Genomic DNA, 18,273 nt, shown 5'->3' with positions numbered 1-18,273 from the left:
AATGCAACTTTCTTTCAGGATTCTGATTTCCTTTAGGACGCAACGGTGCCAGCTTGGCCCATCCAGCTCTGCCTGGCCCTGTATCCCCCCAAAGATAAAATGGGGACATAACTGATCCTTCATAAATCCCAAAATGGTTTGGGTTGGAAGGGGTTGTAAAGCCCAGTTCATCCCAACCCCCTGCCAGGAGCATGGACCCCTTCCACTATCCCAGGTTGCTCCAAGCCCTGTCCAGCCTGGCCTTGAACACTTCCAGGGATGAAGCAGCCCTGGGAGCTTTTCTGGACAACCTGTTACCTGCTCAATACACTCCTGGCATCCAGTGATTTCCAGCTTGGGGAATCCAAGGACTTAAATGTTTTCTCTGGACTGGGCTGGGTGGCAGCTGTGGCAATATCCCCTCGCCTTGGTCAGTCTTATCCCTCTTCTTCTAGTAATTCCTAGAAGAAGAGGGATAAGAAACCCCAGGGCAGAGCTGTGCCGGGAAAGAAATGTGAGAGTTGCACCAGTGTAGCAGGAGCTGGAAGAGCAAATGCAGATTTTTGTCTGCCTGATGAACAGTTTGCATGGCCCAGAGTGGGAAATGGGGTGATGGTGGCTTCAGGGTGGCTGCAGGGATTGCTGAGGAGCACGGGTGCAGGGCAGGAGTTGTTCCATCCCAGGGATGAAGGCAGCAAGCTTCAAGGGGCTGGAAAGGACAGCAGGAGAGACTGGAAGCATGCTCGTTTTTTCAGTGCTGTCTGTGATGCCTGAAACAAAATTTAAGAGGCGAAGGGGAGGGGAAGGAACATTATCTGAAGAAACAAAGGACTTGAACCTGATGGCACTAACAGCAGAGTCAGAATAAGCATCCACCCAGGCCACAGACACTGAGCCCTGCAGGTTAAGAGGATAATGTACAAGCTGAGCTGTTGAATAGAGTTTAAATTAACATTAATCTTCTGGCAATCAGTCTTTGCCCTGGCTCAGAGCTGCTTTGGAGGAGTGTGTGGTAACCTCTGATGGTCACCTTCCAGCACAGTGCCTGATTGGGGCTAAGGAGAGACACTGATTCCCTTCCCTCCGCCTGCTCTCTCTGCTCCTGCCCTGAGCAAAGGGCTGGGGGCTTTGGGGTCACTTGTGAGCACCTGGTGGCAGTGCCTGCTGCTGTGGCACTGGCTGCTGGAGGAGGGTCATGCTTGGGAAAGAGCCCGAGGTTCTGTCCTGCTGGGATGTGATGGCAGGGAAAGGGGGGTGATCATGGAATGATGGAAAGGTTCAGGTGGGAAGGGACGTTTAAAGCCACTTCCCCTTGTCCTGTCCTTCCATCCCTTGTCCCAAGTCCCTCTCCAGGTCCCTTGGAGCCCCTCTAGGCGCTGGAAGGGGCTCTGAGGTCTCCCAGAGCCTCCTCTTCAGCTGTGTAAAGGCATCAGCACTGTGGGTATGGGAGAGGCTGCTGGCACCCAGCCCTGGGTCTGACCACGCTGAGGCACTTTAGGCTGTGTCTGCATTAGGAAGGAATTTACATTTTGAAGTAGATGTTGAACAGCATTGCCGCATTTTCACTCAAAATGTGATGAAAACTAAATTGGTGTTTGCTTCATTTGAAAGGGCTGATGCTGCAATGAAATGCATATTGTATTTCAGCTTAGAGGGAGGTGCAGTGGACAATAATTCCAGCAGGTAGCTTGAAAAAGAGATGATTACCTCCACTATTCAGAAATCCTGTCCCAGCTACAACCACGAGAGACTTAATGCTGCTGAATAATTCTGTTTTTCTGATGGAAATCCTTTCTCTCCCCTCCCTGCCCTTTCTCTTTTCAAGGACCAAGATAAAAACAAGCCTCTTTCTACTCTGGCCAACCTGGCAGTCATCATCACAGACGTGCAGGACATGGACCCCATCTTCATCAACCTGCCCTACAGCACCAACATCTACGAGAACTCGCCTCCGGTAAGGGCTGTGCCCCGTGGGGTTTCCTTCTGAAACACCACAATTCCAGCCAGATCCAAAACATTCACCTCCTTTTTAAAACAGGCAGCAAGGGTTCAGGAAGCCTGGACCCCAAATGAATTGTTTTCTTGAGGGTTTTTTTCTTAAATTCTGCAAAGGCTTTGTGTTGTTGGGAGCAGACAGCCGCCCCGTCTCCTCCCCACGGTCTATCTGCATGCCATTTCCAATAGAGGGACTTGAAGGAAAAATCTAAACGTTCCTGAAATGAGGCAGTTTTGAAAATGCCAGAATCATCAGCCATTTCAGCACTTTGAGTCTTTTCCCCCAGGTTTTGCCAAATTGGTCCAATCATTTTAGTTCTTCTGAAACTCGGTTTGTCAGCAAACTCGCTGTTTGTGGAAAAACGTCTCCCAGCCCCTGAACACAGCAGGGATGAGGGGGTTTTTTCCCCCCCCACAGATGTCAGGGAGCGTGGAGGGCAGCTTGAGCTTTGGGAGCTGTTTCTAGAGGGAATCTCATCTAGGACTTTCAATGAGAAATGTGTCTCTTTTATTTTTGGTACTTTCCAGTCGGGATTAAAAGCACGCCCTGAAATGCAGCAGAGCCCTTGCAACCCACCCAGGGAATGGAGACCACTTTGGAGACCCACCAGATGGGCTTTAATCCAAGCACCAGCCCTTCTCTTTTTATTCAATTTGGGGCAAAAGTGGACATGGAGAGTGCTGGATCGATAGGGCTGAGTTGGGCTGTCCCAAATCCTGTGGTGACACAGCACACCACCTGTCTGCTGGCCCAGAGGTGGCCAAAAAACCAGCTTGTTCATGAATTACTCACAAAGTAAAAGTTTTGTTGATATTAAGGAGTATCTCTGGGATGGACAGAGTGAGCTGCAGGGAAATAAAACCCCACAAATTAGATCACACTTAACTAGGAGGGAAAAAGCTTTAAATGGATTTAGAGGAAGTATTAAAAATCATAGACTGCATCACCTCCGTGGAGTGATCTGGTATCCAGGAATGTCTTCCAAATAATGATACATATTAGGGCTGAAGGATCCCTTTGTGTCAATACACCAGCATGCCCCACAGTTATTCCTGGAACACTCACTGTTTGCAGTCAGGAAAGCAGCAAATTGCCACTGTGCAACGTGCTGCAGGAAAAGGAGGAAGGAATTCCCACCAGGTTTAGAGATTTTAATTTCTCTTGGCCACGTGCATCGTCCCCAAAGGCACTGAGGTGTCTGAGATGGATAGGTGCCTCCAGAGGATTGGTGAAGAGGAAGATTGCTGGAGGTGGGGACTGCTTTGAGTGGTGTCACCCTCTGGTTTGGACCCAAATTCCCAGCTTTCCTGGGAGAAATTCCACTGCTGAAATAAAGGTGTGATTTGCTTTGGCAAGCCTGGCATATAACACTGAGTCATTTGGTTGGAAAAGACCTCAAAGTTCATCAAGTCCAGCCATTAATTATGTGCCTTTTTTGTCTCCCAGTGTAAATCTTCTCATCAGCTCTGCCCTGCCCCCTGAGTGGAGCCAGGTGTAGAGGGAATGTCTTGGTTATTAAAATGATCACCACCAATTTGGGTGGGGAGTGTGGGCTTGGCCAGCTCCCACCCAGAACCAGGCTTGCAGGTCCAACCAAGAGGCTGGGATGCATTTTTGGGTGATGTTTACCCCGACATGTGACTCAGCAGGTCAAAATATGCTCCAGGCATCTCATCCCAGCCCTAAACCCACGGAGCCGCTGCTCCCCGTGTCTCTTCCCTCTTTTTATCTGCGGTGCACAGCATGTCTGTGTTCCCCTATCAATGTATCAGGCAAGAATACCTCATCTAAAGTGTATACATTACCTAATAAAATCCTTCTTATTTGGGATTATTGCATCAAATTTTAATTTCCTCACTCGAGTAACAGCATGTCAGCCAGCCCGTCAGCGGAGAGCCGATAGAAGGTGAAAAGAGTGGATAAACTGCAGCAAATTACCACAAACAGATCCCTATCAGCCCTTTGACTGGAATTGACTGGAATTAAGAAGTGAGAAATGGGATTTTTTTTGCCGTGGCAGCTTTCTGAAGCGTTCACCCCCCCTCCTCCTCCTCCGGCTGCAACGCTGGGCTGCGCTTTGCCTTTCAAGTCCCTAATCCTGTAAGAGAAGAAGAAAAAAAGGGGTGGAGGGGCATGAGAGGGGAGAGGAGTGCAGTTGTAGTTCTTATTTCTCTCAGGCCAGGATCTGGGAGCATAATTGAGAAGCGTTTTGGGCAGGTGCTGATTGTGACACTGAGAAGAAAGCAATTTCTTATCGGGCAGAGGAAGAGGACGCAGCAGGGAGAGGCTCTGCTGTCCCTGGAGGTGTTGTATCTTCTTTCTTGATGTTGTTTATCATCCCAGCACGGCTCAGGCATCTCTCCTAGGGCACCCAAGTGTGCCTGCAGCTGTGGCAAGGCTCTGAGGCGTGATTTCCATCCTCAAGAGGGTTTTTGGGTGTCTGTGCTGGCAGCAGCTGGGTGGCGTGGTCGATGAATGTCCCGGCAAGGAAGGGTTGGGCAGCATTGCCACAGGCTGCCAGGGGAGTAGTGGAATCACCATCCCTGCAGGGATTTAAAAGGCATGTGGATGTGGCACTTGGGGACACGAGTTGGTTGTGGCCTTGGCAGTGCTGGGGGAATGGCTGGACTGGATGATCTCTGATGGCTTTTCCAACCTGAATGGTTCTGGGATTCTGTGTCCTCCAGACAGGCTGGTAGGGGCTGGAGGATTGGCTGGACTGGATGATCTCAGAAGGCTTTTCCAATCTAAATAGTCCTGGGATTCTGTGTCCTCCAAACATGCTGGTAGGGGCTGGAGGAATGGCTGGACTGGATGATCTCAGAAGGCTTTTCCAATCTAAATAGTCCTGGGATTCTGTGTCCCCCAGACAGGCTGGTAGGGGCTGGAGGAATGGCTGGACTGGATGAGCTCAGAAGGCTTTGCCAACCTGAATGGTTCTGGGATTCCACATCCTCCAGACAGGGTGGTACAGCCTGGAGGAATGGCTGGACTGGATGATCTCTGGAGGCTTTTCCAATCTAAATAGTCCTGGGATTCTGTGTCCTCCAAACATGCTGACAGGGGCTGGACGAATGGCTGGACTGGATGATCTCAGAAGGCTTTTCCAACCTGAATGGTTCTGGGATTCCACATCCTCCAGACAGGGTGGTACAGCCTGGAGGAATGGCTGGACTGGATGATCTCAGAAGGCTTTTCCAATCTAAATAGTCCTGGGATTCCACGTTCCCCAGACAGGTTGGTAGGGGCTGGAGGAGAGGGGCCATTTCCCCTCGCAGAGCTGCTGTGGTTCTGATGAGCCCCTGCTTTTCTGCACTTCAGCTGGTGCACGGTTCTGCCCCAGCTTCTGCACCTCAGTGCTTCATTTTGTGGGTGCAAGGGGAGGATTGCACTCTCCAGGAGACAAGCTGAGGGCTGTGAATGTCTGCTTCATCCCACAGGCAGCCACGTGAGGCCAAGAGTGGGGCCAAACCCCACTGGCCCCAGGAATGGTACAGATAACATGTCAAACATCATTAAAACAGTTTTAATTCGTCAGCACCATCCCCCTCCTCCTCAGAAACTCCTTGAGTTGAAGAAATAATGTAGAATCAGTGCTGGTTTTGCCCTAGAGTCACTATAGCTCCGAGTTAATTCTTTCTTACAATATTTCCAGCCCATCAGTGTGAACACTATATTAAAAGCTCAGGGTTTTATTAAAAAAGGATTGATTTACCCCTGCCCCTCTTCAAAAAACCCTCAGATTTTGTTTGGATAATGTGCCGTTCTTTATTTTCTTTGCCTTTTTTTTTAAGCATAGGCTTTCCCAGATTATTACTTTTCTAAGCCTTCTTCCTCCTCTCCCAGAGGGGAAGAGTTATTCTGTTCTCTCTGTACCCACCAGCCACTGCTGTCTGCAGCGGGTGGGCGAGGTGTGACTTGTTTTAAAAGGAAAGTCAGGGATATTTGGGAGTTTCTAAGAGCTCCAGGGCCCTGCCCTGTGTCACTTTTCCAGCCCCTTTCCTGGGAGCTTCAAGGCTGCTCCCAGACGCTGTGGTCGCTCAAGAAGGGATTGTCCCTCCCCAAGAGGTGGCGTTTCCCAGACTTGTGGGCACCTGGAGGGAAACCAGGTGGGATGTGAAGGATCTTGCTGTGGTTCCAGGAGTGGCATCCATGGGTGGCAGGGAAGCCAGCACCACTCCAACATGTGTTTCTTGGATGCTGGTGAAACGTGGCTCAACCCCAGCAGGTGCTTGTGGAGCAGGAGGCTGCAAGGAGAATGGGGGGGAGCCCCAATACCAAAACCCAGCAGCAGTATATCACCACCATCATCATCATCATCATCATCATCATGGGCCTGCTGAGGGTGAACCTCAGCATGGTCCCTCACAGCCCTCACTCCTGTGATCAAACCTCTGGATCATTTCTTTCCCGTGGGCATCTCTATGGCTGAGATATCCGAACGGATTCCCCCTGCACCCCTCCCAAACTTCCCCCGCCGCCACATCCCAGCTCATCCTTTTCTCCCTCCCTCCAGCCCTTCCCCTTGGCCCCTCCAGGAGGGCTCGTTGCCATTCCCCAGCCATCGCAGGGCCCTGCCTTCCCTCGGCAGGAGGCAATTCCCATTCCGTGCCGCTCCCGAGCCGTGCGACAGGCGACAAGAGAGCTGTCACACAGCCCCGGTGCCTGCGCCCGGGCAGCTCCCGCTGCGCCCGGCAGGGGAGGGGCTCTCACCTGCCCCGTGGGGGTGGGAGATTAAAGATTGCATCGAGATCGATTCTGCTGAGCGTGAGGGGAATGTAGCATACCATACAGAATATATAATAACGCATAAAATACAATATATAGTATTGTATACTATTTATATACACATATAGAGAGAGAGATATATATAAAAATATATAGCTATATAGTGTGTATATATATATATAGTACAGTACAGTATATATACAGTATATATACACAGTATAATACTATATATTATATAAATAGTAATATATATATTTTATATATATATTATATATATATAATACTAAGTATTGTACTATATAATACTATTATATGTTATAGAGTATAATACTATTATACTGTATAATATATAATTATATATTTTATATAATTATACTGTATAATAAAATAATACTATTTATATACATATATAAAGAGATATATAAATATATAGATATATAGAGAGTGTGTATATATATAGTACAATACAGTATATTTACAGTATAATAGTATTTTACTATATAGTATAATTATATATAGTATATAATATAGAGAGTATATAGAGTATAATAGTATTATACTCTATAATATATAATTATACTATATAGTATAATACCATTATACTGTATAATATATAATTATATTATTATATACAATTATACTGTATAATAAAGTACTATTTATATACATATATAGAGAGAGAGCATATAGATATAGAGTGTATATATATATTTACACACTCTATATCTATCTATATATATCTGTATATGTCTATATATATTTGTATATATATACATGTATATATACATATAGACTATACATATATATATGTATTTATATGTCTATATATATCTGTATATATCTATATATATATCTCTGTGTGTGTATATATATATATATATACACTCTATACTATATAGAGAGAGTATAGTATAAAGTATAACACATTGTAATTTTACATTATCATTTTGCATTGTGATTTTACATTATAATTGAAGCAAAACTCTGCTGGGACAGGGCACACTGAAATCCATCACCCTTTTTTTTTCCCCCCTCCGCTTTGCCCTGCCCTCCTTCCCGCCTCCCCTGTTCTGCTTTCCCACCTGCCCCTTCCCCACTTTGGCAGTGGTTTTCCTCTCTCTGTGCTCTTGGGAAAGCACAGTTATTGTCAGTAATTTAGAGGCTCTCTGGGTGGCTGCTGAGCCTCAGCAGCCGAGTGCTGCTCAGAGGCCAGTGACCTGGGATTTATGGCTAATGCTCTCGGTTAATAACATGGATTTACTTAAGGAGTCTGTTGGAATGCCCTCGGAGATCAGGGAACAGGCAGACTGCCTGGCCCTGGGAGCCTTCTTTATGGCCAGCAGCGGTGTCCAGCCCCCAGGGACAGGGATCTGGAAGTCCTGTGAGTCCCTTCTTTCCACCAGTGATGTTTCAAGCTTTCCCTCTGGCCTTCAGATGATGGATTGCGGGGCAAGCACGAGGCTGCCGACCCGCTCCGCTCCCTCGTTAGATATGCAAACGCCTCTGCTGACATTTCCTTTGAGGGGAAAGAAAAAAAAAAATAATAAAAAAATTGCTGCTTTCCCCACTTTTAATAAGCCAATGAAAACAAGAACAGCTGAGTTGTAAATTTTTTCACACTACATTAATTACGGGCATGTGCATGTGTTGGTATTCACAGGGGCTCACTGCACTGCGGCGGGGGAAGTTGACTTATGGAGCAGGATATTTTTATTTCAAGAGCTAAACAAGAATTTTGGGTCCCTCTTATGTTGCTCTTGTCAGTTTTGGGGGACTCTTGGATCTTTCTGCTGGGCTACAGGAACAGCGCAGGATGGAGGATGAGGTGGGTGAGCTGGCAGCTTCAGAAGCTCCTGCCTGTGGGTTCTCAGCATCTGCCCAGCCCTCCTCCTCCTCCTCAAGGGTTTCAATTAAAATCTCTTCAGCTCACTCAGTTGTGCAGCTGGCTGCCAATGGTCAGTGTGAGCAGCCCTTATTGCCTGGGGTGCCTCATCTGAGGAGCACAGTGGGAGAAGAGGCCAGGTTGAAATTGGGAAGCCAATGGCAGATCAGACTGAAGGTGGTGGTGAAAGGGAATTGTTTCCTGGCCATGATGGCCTCAGCATTCCCAGCTACACCCTGGGCTGGGTTAGCAGAGTGGATTAACACTCGCACCAGAATGATGAGGACTGAGCCTGAAGCACTTCAAGGGCAGGCAGTGGGGCTTTTCCACCACCTGCCATGTGCTAGGACAGGTTGTCCCCCTGCAGCTGGGCCAGGGTGAGAGGTGCAGGTGGTTGTGGCAGCCCCAGCAGTGCTGTGACACCTGTCCCCTGTCCCTCCCCAGGGCACCACTGTGAGGATGATCACGGCTGTCGACCAGGACAAGGGACGTCCCCGGGGCATCGGCTACACCATCGTGTCTGGTGAGTCCTGGGGGCATGGAGGGGAGCCCAGCAGGGATGGAGGGATGGATAATGGATGGATGGATGGATGGATGGATGGATGGATGGATGGATGGATGGATGATGGATGGATGGATAATGGATGGATGGATGGATGGATGGATGGATGGATGGATGGATGGATGGATGGATAATGGATGGATGGATGGATGGACGGACGGATGGATGGATGATGGATGGATGGGTGATGGGTGGATGAAGAGATGGATGAATGATGGATGGATGGATGGATGGAAGGATGGATGGATGATGAATGGATGGATGGATGGATGGATGGATAATGGATGGATGGATGGATGGATGGACAGGATAACCCTGCAATAAGTCTTTGTGCATCCTGTCCCTGGGAAATCATGGAGTAGAGTAGATAAAATTATTTAGGATGGAAGGGACCTTAAAGATGATTGTTCCACCCCCCTGCCATGGGTAGGGACACCATCCACTTGTCCAGGTAGCTGCAAGCAAATTTTTCACGTTGAAGTGATGAGCCACAAACAGCTCAGCTTCACATAACCCAGAGGGAATGTTCTGTTCCAGGAGGGAATGGGACTGAGTATGGACTGAACGGGTCCTGGTGGTTTCTGTGGTGTTTCCCAAAAGTTTCAGAAGATGTGATGCGAGGACTGGGCCTATGAGGGTGCAGAGCTAGAGAAGGAAGCTTAATTTAGTGGTGGTGGCTTTCTGCCTTCTGACAGGATTGAGCCTGCCTTTGCAGTCTGGCTCTGAAGCCTGGGAACCCTTCCTGGTGTGGATGAGTGGATCATTGCTGGGCAATGCTATGGCTCCATAGCCTGAGCATCCTTTCTGATGGCAGCAGGGGCAGGGCAGGCTGGGAAGGTGTTTCCAGATAAAACCCAGCTGCCTTATGGGAAGGCCACTTTTGGGAAGGCTGGGCCTGCTTCATTTAAGATGCCTTGAGCTCAGCAATCTCTGCCATGGCCCAGCTGATTTTGATGCTCCCAGGGCTGCACTCAGATGCTGCTTTGGTGAGGACAGACAGACTGCTCGGGGTGACCCAGGGGTGAGGCACCAGCTTGGTGGGTGTGGGTTGTAACCCTCTTGCTGGCATCACTTTTTGGGTTTTTTTCCCCAGCAAGAAACAGCAGCAGTGCTTCGCCTCCCCACCACATGTTTCAAGTGCTGCCCCCACACGCAGGAATAATTTCCCAGTTTCTTTTCCTTAAAGCCCAGCCATTTCAAACCCTCTTTTAATCAGCCTCAAGGGTCAAGGTGATTTCACCCTGACTTTCAAGTCCACTGATCCTGACTGCAAGTACCCAGCCTTTGAAGATGCGAGGATTATTTATTCCTCTAATTCCTTCTGCAATTTATTTGAGAGATTCTCCCAGATTGTGAGTATCAGCTGGCCAAGGTGCAGCAGGGACTGTCTTCTGGCTGGTACAGGTTCTTTTTCACTGTAGACTGGATTGAAACATCAATCTAATTTTGCAGAGGTTGCTGAATTACGGAGAGGATGGTAAAATAGCTGTCAGCCTGGCCGCTCTGGATGGGCAGTGGGATGGTGGAGGGGGAATCAGGGTGCTCTGGGACCCAGGTGGAACATGGAGAGACCTGCAGGCAGATCACTGCACACAGCCTTGCATCTGCTTGTGTATGCCAAGAGCTTAACCCTTGCACGCAGTCCTGCCTGGTGAGGGCAGCTCTCCTACCAGAGGATCCAGCTGAACAGATCAAAAGAGTGATTAAACTACTTTGCACTATTTTTTTTTTCCCCAGACATGAGAATTGCAAAGTATTTTCCTAATTGGCCAGGAATCTTTCTCCTGTCGTCACCAGGGTCTCATGGAGAAGGGGTTGGATGGGAATGATCAGATTCTGTGGACAGAGCTGATGTTGCTTTCTGATGTGTGAGAGTCCAGACACAGGACTGGCATCTAATGCGCTTCCAAAATCCTGCTCAGCCAAGGCAAGCCATTTTCTTTTTGGCAGGCAGGTAAAGCCTAATTAATTTCTCATTATCCTCAATCATGATGGTAAAGGTCAGCGAGCAGATTTTTGCGCCCGAGCTGGAAAATTTTTATGGCAATTTTGCAAAAAAAAAAAAAAAAAAAAAAAGCAGAAGAAAGAAAAAAAAAAAGCCTAACATATGGGAACGAGGAAGCAAATTAAATTAGAAACCGACCGTAAGCAAAAGTGAAAGTGGCTGGTGGAAGTAGTAATTAAACCTGGCTCTTCAGCTCCCTTCCAGGAGGGGAGCTGGCAGTGATGCTGCTCCCATTCCCCTGCAGGGATGCATGATGCCCTTTCCCAGCTCTCAGAGTTTTTTGGGCACAGGGTTAGCATGTGGCTGGTCTGCTTTTGCCTTTTGGGCTGGTATATCCAGCAGTAGAGAGCTGAGGAGCCACCTGGCCGTTCATCATACCTTTGGTGTTAGTGCCTAAAGCATTGGTGTCATTTGGAGGTGGGGTTTAAAAATTAATTTGGAATTGCTGCTGTCCCGTTCGGCTCCATCCCTCGGGCAGCCACGTCTGGGGATGTACTGCAGCAGCTCTTATTTATACAGCTATCTCCAGCACAAGGTCCTCCCGTGACAGGAACACAATAAAACTAAAAGATTAACCATAACCACATAAAATAAGACTCGAGATCTAGCTTTATGCCGCCAGCTTACAAAGCTGTTAAGGCTGAGATGATGGAGGAGCGCCGGTGTAGCTGTGCCACGGCTTTGGCTGCTTGTCCTGCCTGCTTTGGGATTCATTTCCATATCTAATAGGGAGAGGCCATTCAGTTGTTTCTGCCCCTTCCTTCCCATCAGAGTGCTTTAACTCCAGGAAAATGTACTTTTTCACTTCACACTTCACCAGGAGCGGGCTCACTGCCCAATAGAAAAAGAAACCCAAATTGAGACCTCACAATTCAAGCCCCTCGTGCCAGCAGGCTGGTCAGTGCCAGGGCTCCCATTGCTCCAGAGGGTGTTCCTGCTGCTTTTCCTGTGGCCAGAGCCCCGTGTTAGCCCTCCCTCCCCGCCTGCAGTGACAGGTTGGAGATGCTCAGCCACTGAGGTCAGGACTCTGTTTGAAGGACAGATAATTAATCCAGCAAAGTAATCCACAGCTCCTTTTTGGCAGATTTATGGAGATAGCCTCTGTGCCGGGGACTCTGCCTCATCATCTTTCATTTCCCAGGCAAAGCCAGTGACTTGTTGTATAACACGACCTGTTCTAGATAAGGCTTTTCATTTAGGGGAGCTCTCCGGGCTAACAGAGATTGATTTTCCCGGCGGGAATCGGGAAGGCCCTGGCAGTTTTGGGCAGGATCAGCCCTGCAGACGGCAGTGTGTTTTCACATTTGCTTCCTCTGCACACTGCCTGGGGCACTGGGAATCCTCTGGCTCTTTAAGGGAAGGATTTTCAGCATGAGTTAAACAGCGATTTAATTAATAGGCGGGAGGAGACTTCAGCCCCGCCAGCTCTTCTTGGGAAAACGTATTGACTCACGTGTTGCTTGCTAGCAGTAAACTTTGGGCTTCATTTATTTCCAGGAGAGCCAGGAGACTTGGAGTGTCTCTGGCAGGAGGGTGTGAAGGTGACCTGTGCTGCTTGGGCAGGCACTGAGGGGTTAACCCAGGGGAAAGGGTCCCACATGTCACTCTCTGCCTGCCCGACGCATTTCAGGTGCGATGATGGATGGGCAGTGGGAGATTGCACAAGGGCAATCTATACGTCCTTCCTGGGGCTTGGAAAGTCCTTCAGGAGAGAGGGGAGGGAGTTTCGGTCAGAGATGGTCCTTAGGGCTGTTCACAAACCCAAAGTGGATTGTTTTATGAGACTGGTGCAGTTTCTAGCAAAGCCTCTCTTCCTTAAGCTGGTGCACCCCGAGGGAAACATGAATTAAAAATCATTATTTGCACAATGCAACAGAAGTGTGAGTTACAGAAATGCGAGGGAAGCTGAAAATAATTGTTCTCCATCTTCCGGATTTCCTGCTAAGGAATAAAATGTCATAGATATATTTTTTATATACATAATTTGTATATATGAGTAATTAATCAGCGCTGTAGCACTCTCAGAACATATTTCCCGTGCTCTTAACAGAGCCCACTGCTTTCCTTATGAAAGTGCAGCATGAATCCTTCAGGAAAGGTCAAGTGGCCAAAGAGGTCTCCAAGCCCTCAGCTGCTGACATCCCCTCCATAGCTTGACCTGGCTTAATAAAGAAGGCAGAGCAAACCCCTTCCCCAAAACCCTTAAACCAGACATTGGGGAGCACCCTTGGAAGTGGGCACCTGCTCATTTGCCCATTCCCCACCTCCCTCCAGTTTTTCCCACATCCGCCTCGCTCGGCGAACTGCCGGGGTGTCGAAGCCCTCATAAATTCCAGCTGCTGGGAGGGCCCTTCCCGTGTGATTTAGAGGCAGCCATCACAGCAGAACATTTCTGTAGGAGGACACGCTGATGGGTGGAAAAGTGCCTGGCGCCGAGTGATCCATCAAAAGCTGTTTTTTCCCACCCTGCCAATGCAAGGGGATGAGACAGCACAAAGCAAAGATGGTGGCTGCAGTCACAGCCCCTCTTCCCTCGGCTCAGTTGCCCCCCATCTTCCTCCACGCTGTTTTTTGTCATGGTGTTGGCATCTGGCTTGGGCTCCCTGGCAATCCAGGAGTCATTGGAAAGAGATATGATTGGGATAATGGTTTGCGTGGCAGGTGGTCCCCCGGCAAACGGCCCGCTGTAATTAAAACGATACATTCCCTTTTATGTGGAAATAGGAAACAAAAGCATCTTTTCTGTTTAATTTCTGGGACTTCCTGTTTAGCTCCTTGGGATTTAGGGTGTGTTCAAGGCTGAGCAAGCTGGACTAGTGGAAGGTGTTTGGAATGAGATGATCTCTAAGATCCTTTCCAACCCAAGCTGGTCTGGGATTCAGTGTTGACCACCAGTGGAGAAAGACGAACCTGGACCTCCTCTGTTCATGTTGTGGCCAGCAAAAACAACTGGTTCTGAGGTGGTTTTTCATGGAGGAATTCTGGTTCTGAGATGGTTTTCCATGGAGGAATTTCAGAAAGCTGTGGATCCTGGAGATGTGGGGTTTATGTCAAAAAGCCCGTTTTAGATTCTGTGGGGTTGTGGTCTGAGACTCAGAATCCTTTCGTGTGAGGAATTACATTCAGAGCAGAAATTCTGAGGGTTCTGTTCTCCTCTCTGGTACTCAGCCACAGCTCCCAGGAAATCTGGGAGGGGGGTTGCACTTTGGGTGATAAATACCTCCTTTTATTTCCTTGTGCTGTACATTCCGTTCTAAAAAAGGGAACTGTGCGAGCGTTTGGTGCGAGCTCCTTTTGTGGCTCTGCAAGATCACAGGTCCTGCTGGTTGTGTTAGAATGGACAAATCCTTGGGGAAAGATACTAAAAAGGCCTGTTTGCAGAGCAGGCACGTGAGAAGGAGTGCTGGCACACAGCTCTGGGCTCAGATCTGTTATCCCAGAGAGCTTCATCTTCCCAGAAGAGCAGCAAAGCAAGAGGAGAAGGGGAGTCTGTTTTCATACAGCATTTGTGACGACAAGCTCAGACTGTAACAACCAGTTTTCCTTTGGAAATGACTTGTTGCCTTTGAATTTAAGCACGGGGAGGTCCCCGCCCTGGCAGTGCTTCCCTGCCGGCGGCCTGGGGGCAGAAACTCAAGGTGAAGAGCAGCGAGGTGCTCACGGCAGCTGATGGACTATTTATCTGCTAATAACTGTGTCTGTTGCTGACTCCATGAACCACATCCAACAGCATCTATTTCTGTGCCCGAGGAGCCCTGACGGAGCACATTTTGATTAATAAATTATCCGGAGCAAGGTGTGTGATGGGCTCCCCTTCCACACCTCCTGAAAGTCACCCGCTCCAAGTTCAGCCCTGGCTCCCAGCCTGAGCAGCCCTTCCTGCAGAGGGGCTGGGGGAAACATCCTGCCCTGGGAAAACAGCTTGCCCTGACTGACAGGTGGCTTTTCACTAGGGCAGGGCAGTCGCTGCATCTCTCTCTTGAAAGGTGCTCAAAAGGGCAGGGAGGAAGGAGGAGATATTGATGCTGTGGGTTTTTTCCCCTTTTTTTTCCCCTTTTTTTTTTCCTTTCTCTGGGTTTGAGCCAGTACTTTTAACAGCCTTTTTAAACGGAGAGCTTGGCTGAGGGCAATTAAACATTATGGCTCTCATCGATAAAACCCCTCGTTACAGCAGTGTTTCTCCAAAATGATGCCTATGCCACCATCCGTTCCTCAATGAGCTTGGAAAAACACTCTGAATGGGCTCCTGTGATCCATCCCAGTGCTCCCAACCCAGCACCCCCTCAGTGCCTGCCTTCCCAAGCCCCTGCCTGGCTGCAGTGTATGCAGGAGCTGCTGCTGCTGCTGCCCCTGTACCTGCACACAGACTGATGGATGAGAAACTTCTCCTTCTCCTTGAGCCATAACAAAAAGCTGGGTCTGTAGGTCCTGAGCAAGCCTGCTCTTTGCCAGGTGGGAGCAACAGGTCTGCCAGAAGTGGATTCATACTGTACTGCAGTCCCAAAGTTCTCAATTTTTTTTTCTTGTTGTCATTCTGCCCTTTCCCTCTGTCTTTGTGATATTTAAAATATTTCTCGCCTTGTTTTCCTTCTCTCTGCCCCCCATTTTGCTGCTCAGCCGTTCCTTTCCCATCCTTTAATTTCTGCCACATCCCTGCGTGTACCTCTGGTCCCTCCAGAGAAAGGGAAGACAAAATTGGCTCATTTCTCCCCGCCTTATTTTTTCCCCTGGTTCTCTGGAAAGTGAAGGCACATGAGGATGATCAGAGGGATTTTGGCAAGGAAAACATCTCGGGAAATGGGAGTGTGAGTGCTTCAGCTGGGATCACTGGTCAGAGCAGTGAAGCAGTGGTGCTTGGAGAGGTGTTGGGGACACCTCTTTCCCTAAATTTGCAAATTTGCAAAAAGCCAGGACGTCTCTGCTAGTGGAAAGGAAGCCCCAGTGGGCATAAGGGTGAGTATCTGATGGTCCTGGGGAGGCTGAGCTAGAGAACAGCCTCTGATGTGCAGCCTGGGGGGCCTTTGAGCCCCCAGTTTAGTTGCCCATCCTTCAAAAGGTGACCACGGTCAAATCTGAAATGCATAACCCTTTACAGGACATGGAACACAGCGCTGTGTTTAGTCAAATTCCTCCCCTATTGACCTAATTCCCCTGAATTCCAATTTTTCTGCATTTTATACATTTCATATTAGGGGGAGGTCACCCTGAGGCATAAACTTTACCATGGCAACCTGGTGTCCTGGAGCATTTAAATGCCTGGCAGCACAGTCCCATCCATCTCGTGGAGCGTCCTTCAAAGCTGGGATAGGAAGAAGCTTCCTAAGGAGTCAGCCATAAATTACAGCAGGAAAGTGGGAAGTCAGGATGGAAAGAGGGGAATTGTCCGAGGGAGGAGACTGGAGATCTTCTTGCACAGCAGCAAAAGATCAGGGAAAAAAAACCCACAAGGCCATTGCTAATATTTTAAGTAGCCTGATGAGCTCATTAAGCTGGCGAGCGGTCTGTGGGGCATTTGGGATGGAGAGAAGAGAGGAGCAAGGACAGGAATGGGAGGAAGTCTGTCCAGGAGGAAGACAGAATGGCTCAGTAATGGGGAGAAAGGTGTCAAGGCACTCAGGGCTCTGGGAGAGAGAGGAGAGGCCAGGTGGGAGGGAGGGGATGACCAGACCTGGAGGCTTTGGCCATCCCGAGGATGTAGCCCCACATTTCTCTTCACAGAGAAAAGCAAGGCACAATTCTTCCCAAGAATATTTCTGGGTTTCAAACTCTCAGAACCTCAGAGAAAGGAAAAAACAGTTCTTATCACTTGCTGTGCCTGTGTTGGTGCAAAAGTAGAATGCAACATGGAGATGGTTTATCCAGAGTGACGGTGTTTTGTTTCCTTGTCCTGCCAGAGCCAAGTGTGTGTGTGTGTGTGTGTGTTGGGACTGTCAGCTCACACCCAGTGTGTGCAGGGTTGAGTGCTTGGCAAGTCCAGTTTTAGATGTATAGAATAAAATAGTATAACAAAGTAATTAATTAGCCTTCTGATATCCATGGAGTCCTCCTCATCATTCCTCCTTCATCAGGGCCCTGGCAGCATTGCTACATGAGGAAGGTGCAGCTGTGATCCAACAGAGGTTGGAAGGGAGCAAGGTGGATGCTGAGTGATGGGAAACAACTTTCTGTGGCAGCAGATCTGTCTTGCAGCTCCCTTCCAGGGAAATGACAAATGCTGTGTGTGTTTCATTCGTGCTGAGATGTATTGAGAAGACAGGATTTATTTTTTACTTCCTTTTGACTGGGATGACTGGAATTTACCTGCAGGGTTTCCTGGCTCCTGTCTGCGTCTGGTTCAGGGGTTTCTGCGTGCCTCAGGATGCTGAGGGGAGCTGTGTGGGTGACCATATGCCTGGATACATAACCTCCTTGGTCATCACTAATTCAGCAGCCTGCTCTGCTTTTGTGTCAGGCTGGTGTCAGGTGTCCCAGGCTCCACACACCAACTGCTTGCTTTTGTCTGGCTCACAGGGAGAGCACCTGGAGCTGCCACAGGCACGTTCCCAAGCAAGACATTGTCCTTTTGGTGTCTGCTGGCCATGACACTCAAGCATTATCGTTGTTTGGGGTCTCTGTACAAATCACCAACAGGACAGGACTGCTGGGAACGTGCCTTGAGCTGTTTGATTTTCCAGCATCACTCTCATTCCATGGTCATGGCAAGGGGAAGATGCCAGCAGCTCACATCCCAGGCAGCAGACAAAGAACTCAATGTTACAACTTTCTTTATAAGTTTTTTGACCAATCACACAAAGCAGAAGCACACTGACAGTAATTCTATCTAATTACTATAAGCACACGCACCATTGGTTAAACAATTCTTGCTTATTTCAAATACAACACCTGCTTGTGAGCCTTCAAACACAATGCACAGAGCTCCATTATTAAGCTTAGAACTTCTTAATATCTTGCTAGATAAACTTTTCTGCAGCTTAGGGAGTTATTCTAGCCAAGCACTAATACACAGACCATTGTTCTATTTGTCCTTGCTTTTCTACTTCTACATCATTTTTCTGCTGCCCAATCTCATGGCTACTGCTCAGCTCCAGTCACAGTTCTGCTGTCTGAGACCTGCCTTTTGC

The 18,273-nt window shown here is 48.5% G+C and overlaps 1 protein-coding gene across 2 annotated transcripts in view; it reads left to right on the top strand.

The window, feature by feature from the left end:
* CDH23 (cadherin related 23) overlaps positions 1-18,273 on the top strand; it is a gene marked incomplete at its 5' end in the record, with an annotated part of 186,514 nt that overhangs the window by 75,603 nt on the left and 92,638 nt on the right. The window contains 2 exons of one of the 2 annotated variants that reach the window (XM_084210353.1): positions 1,805-1,933; positions 9,030-9,108. In XM_084210353.1, coding sequence (XP_084066479.1) covers positions 1,805-1,933; positions 9,030-9,108 — 208 coding nt within the window. Of the gene's footprint in view, positions 1-1,804; positions 1,934-9,029; positions 9,109-18,273 lie in introns of those variants that run through there. The other variant, XM_084210354.1, reaches the window with a different exon arrangement.

Source organism: Fringilla coelebs (assembly GCF_963513975.1).
Source record: "Fringilla coelebs genome assembly, chromosome: 8".
Taxonomy (NCBI): Eukaryota; Metazoa; Chordata; class Aves; order Passeriformes; family Fringillidae; genus Fringilla; species Fringilla coelebs.
Note: the sequence above shows the minus strand (reverse complement) of the source record. Positions and strands in the feature narration are given on the sequence as shown.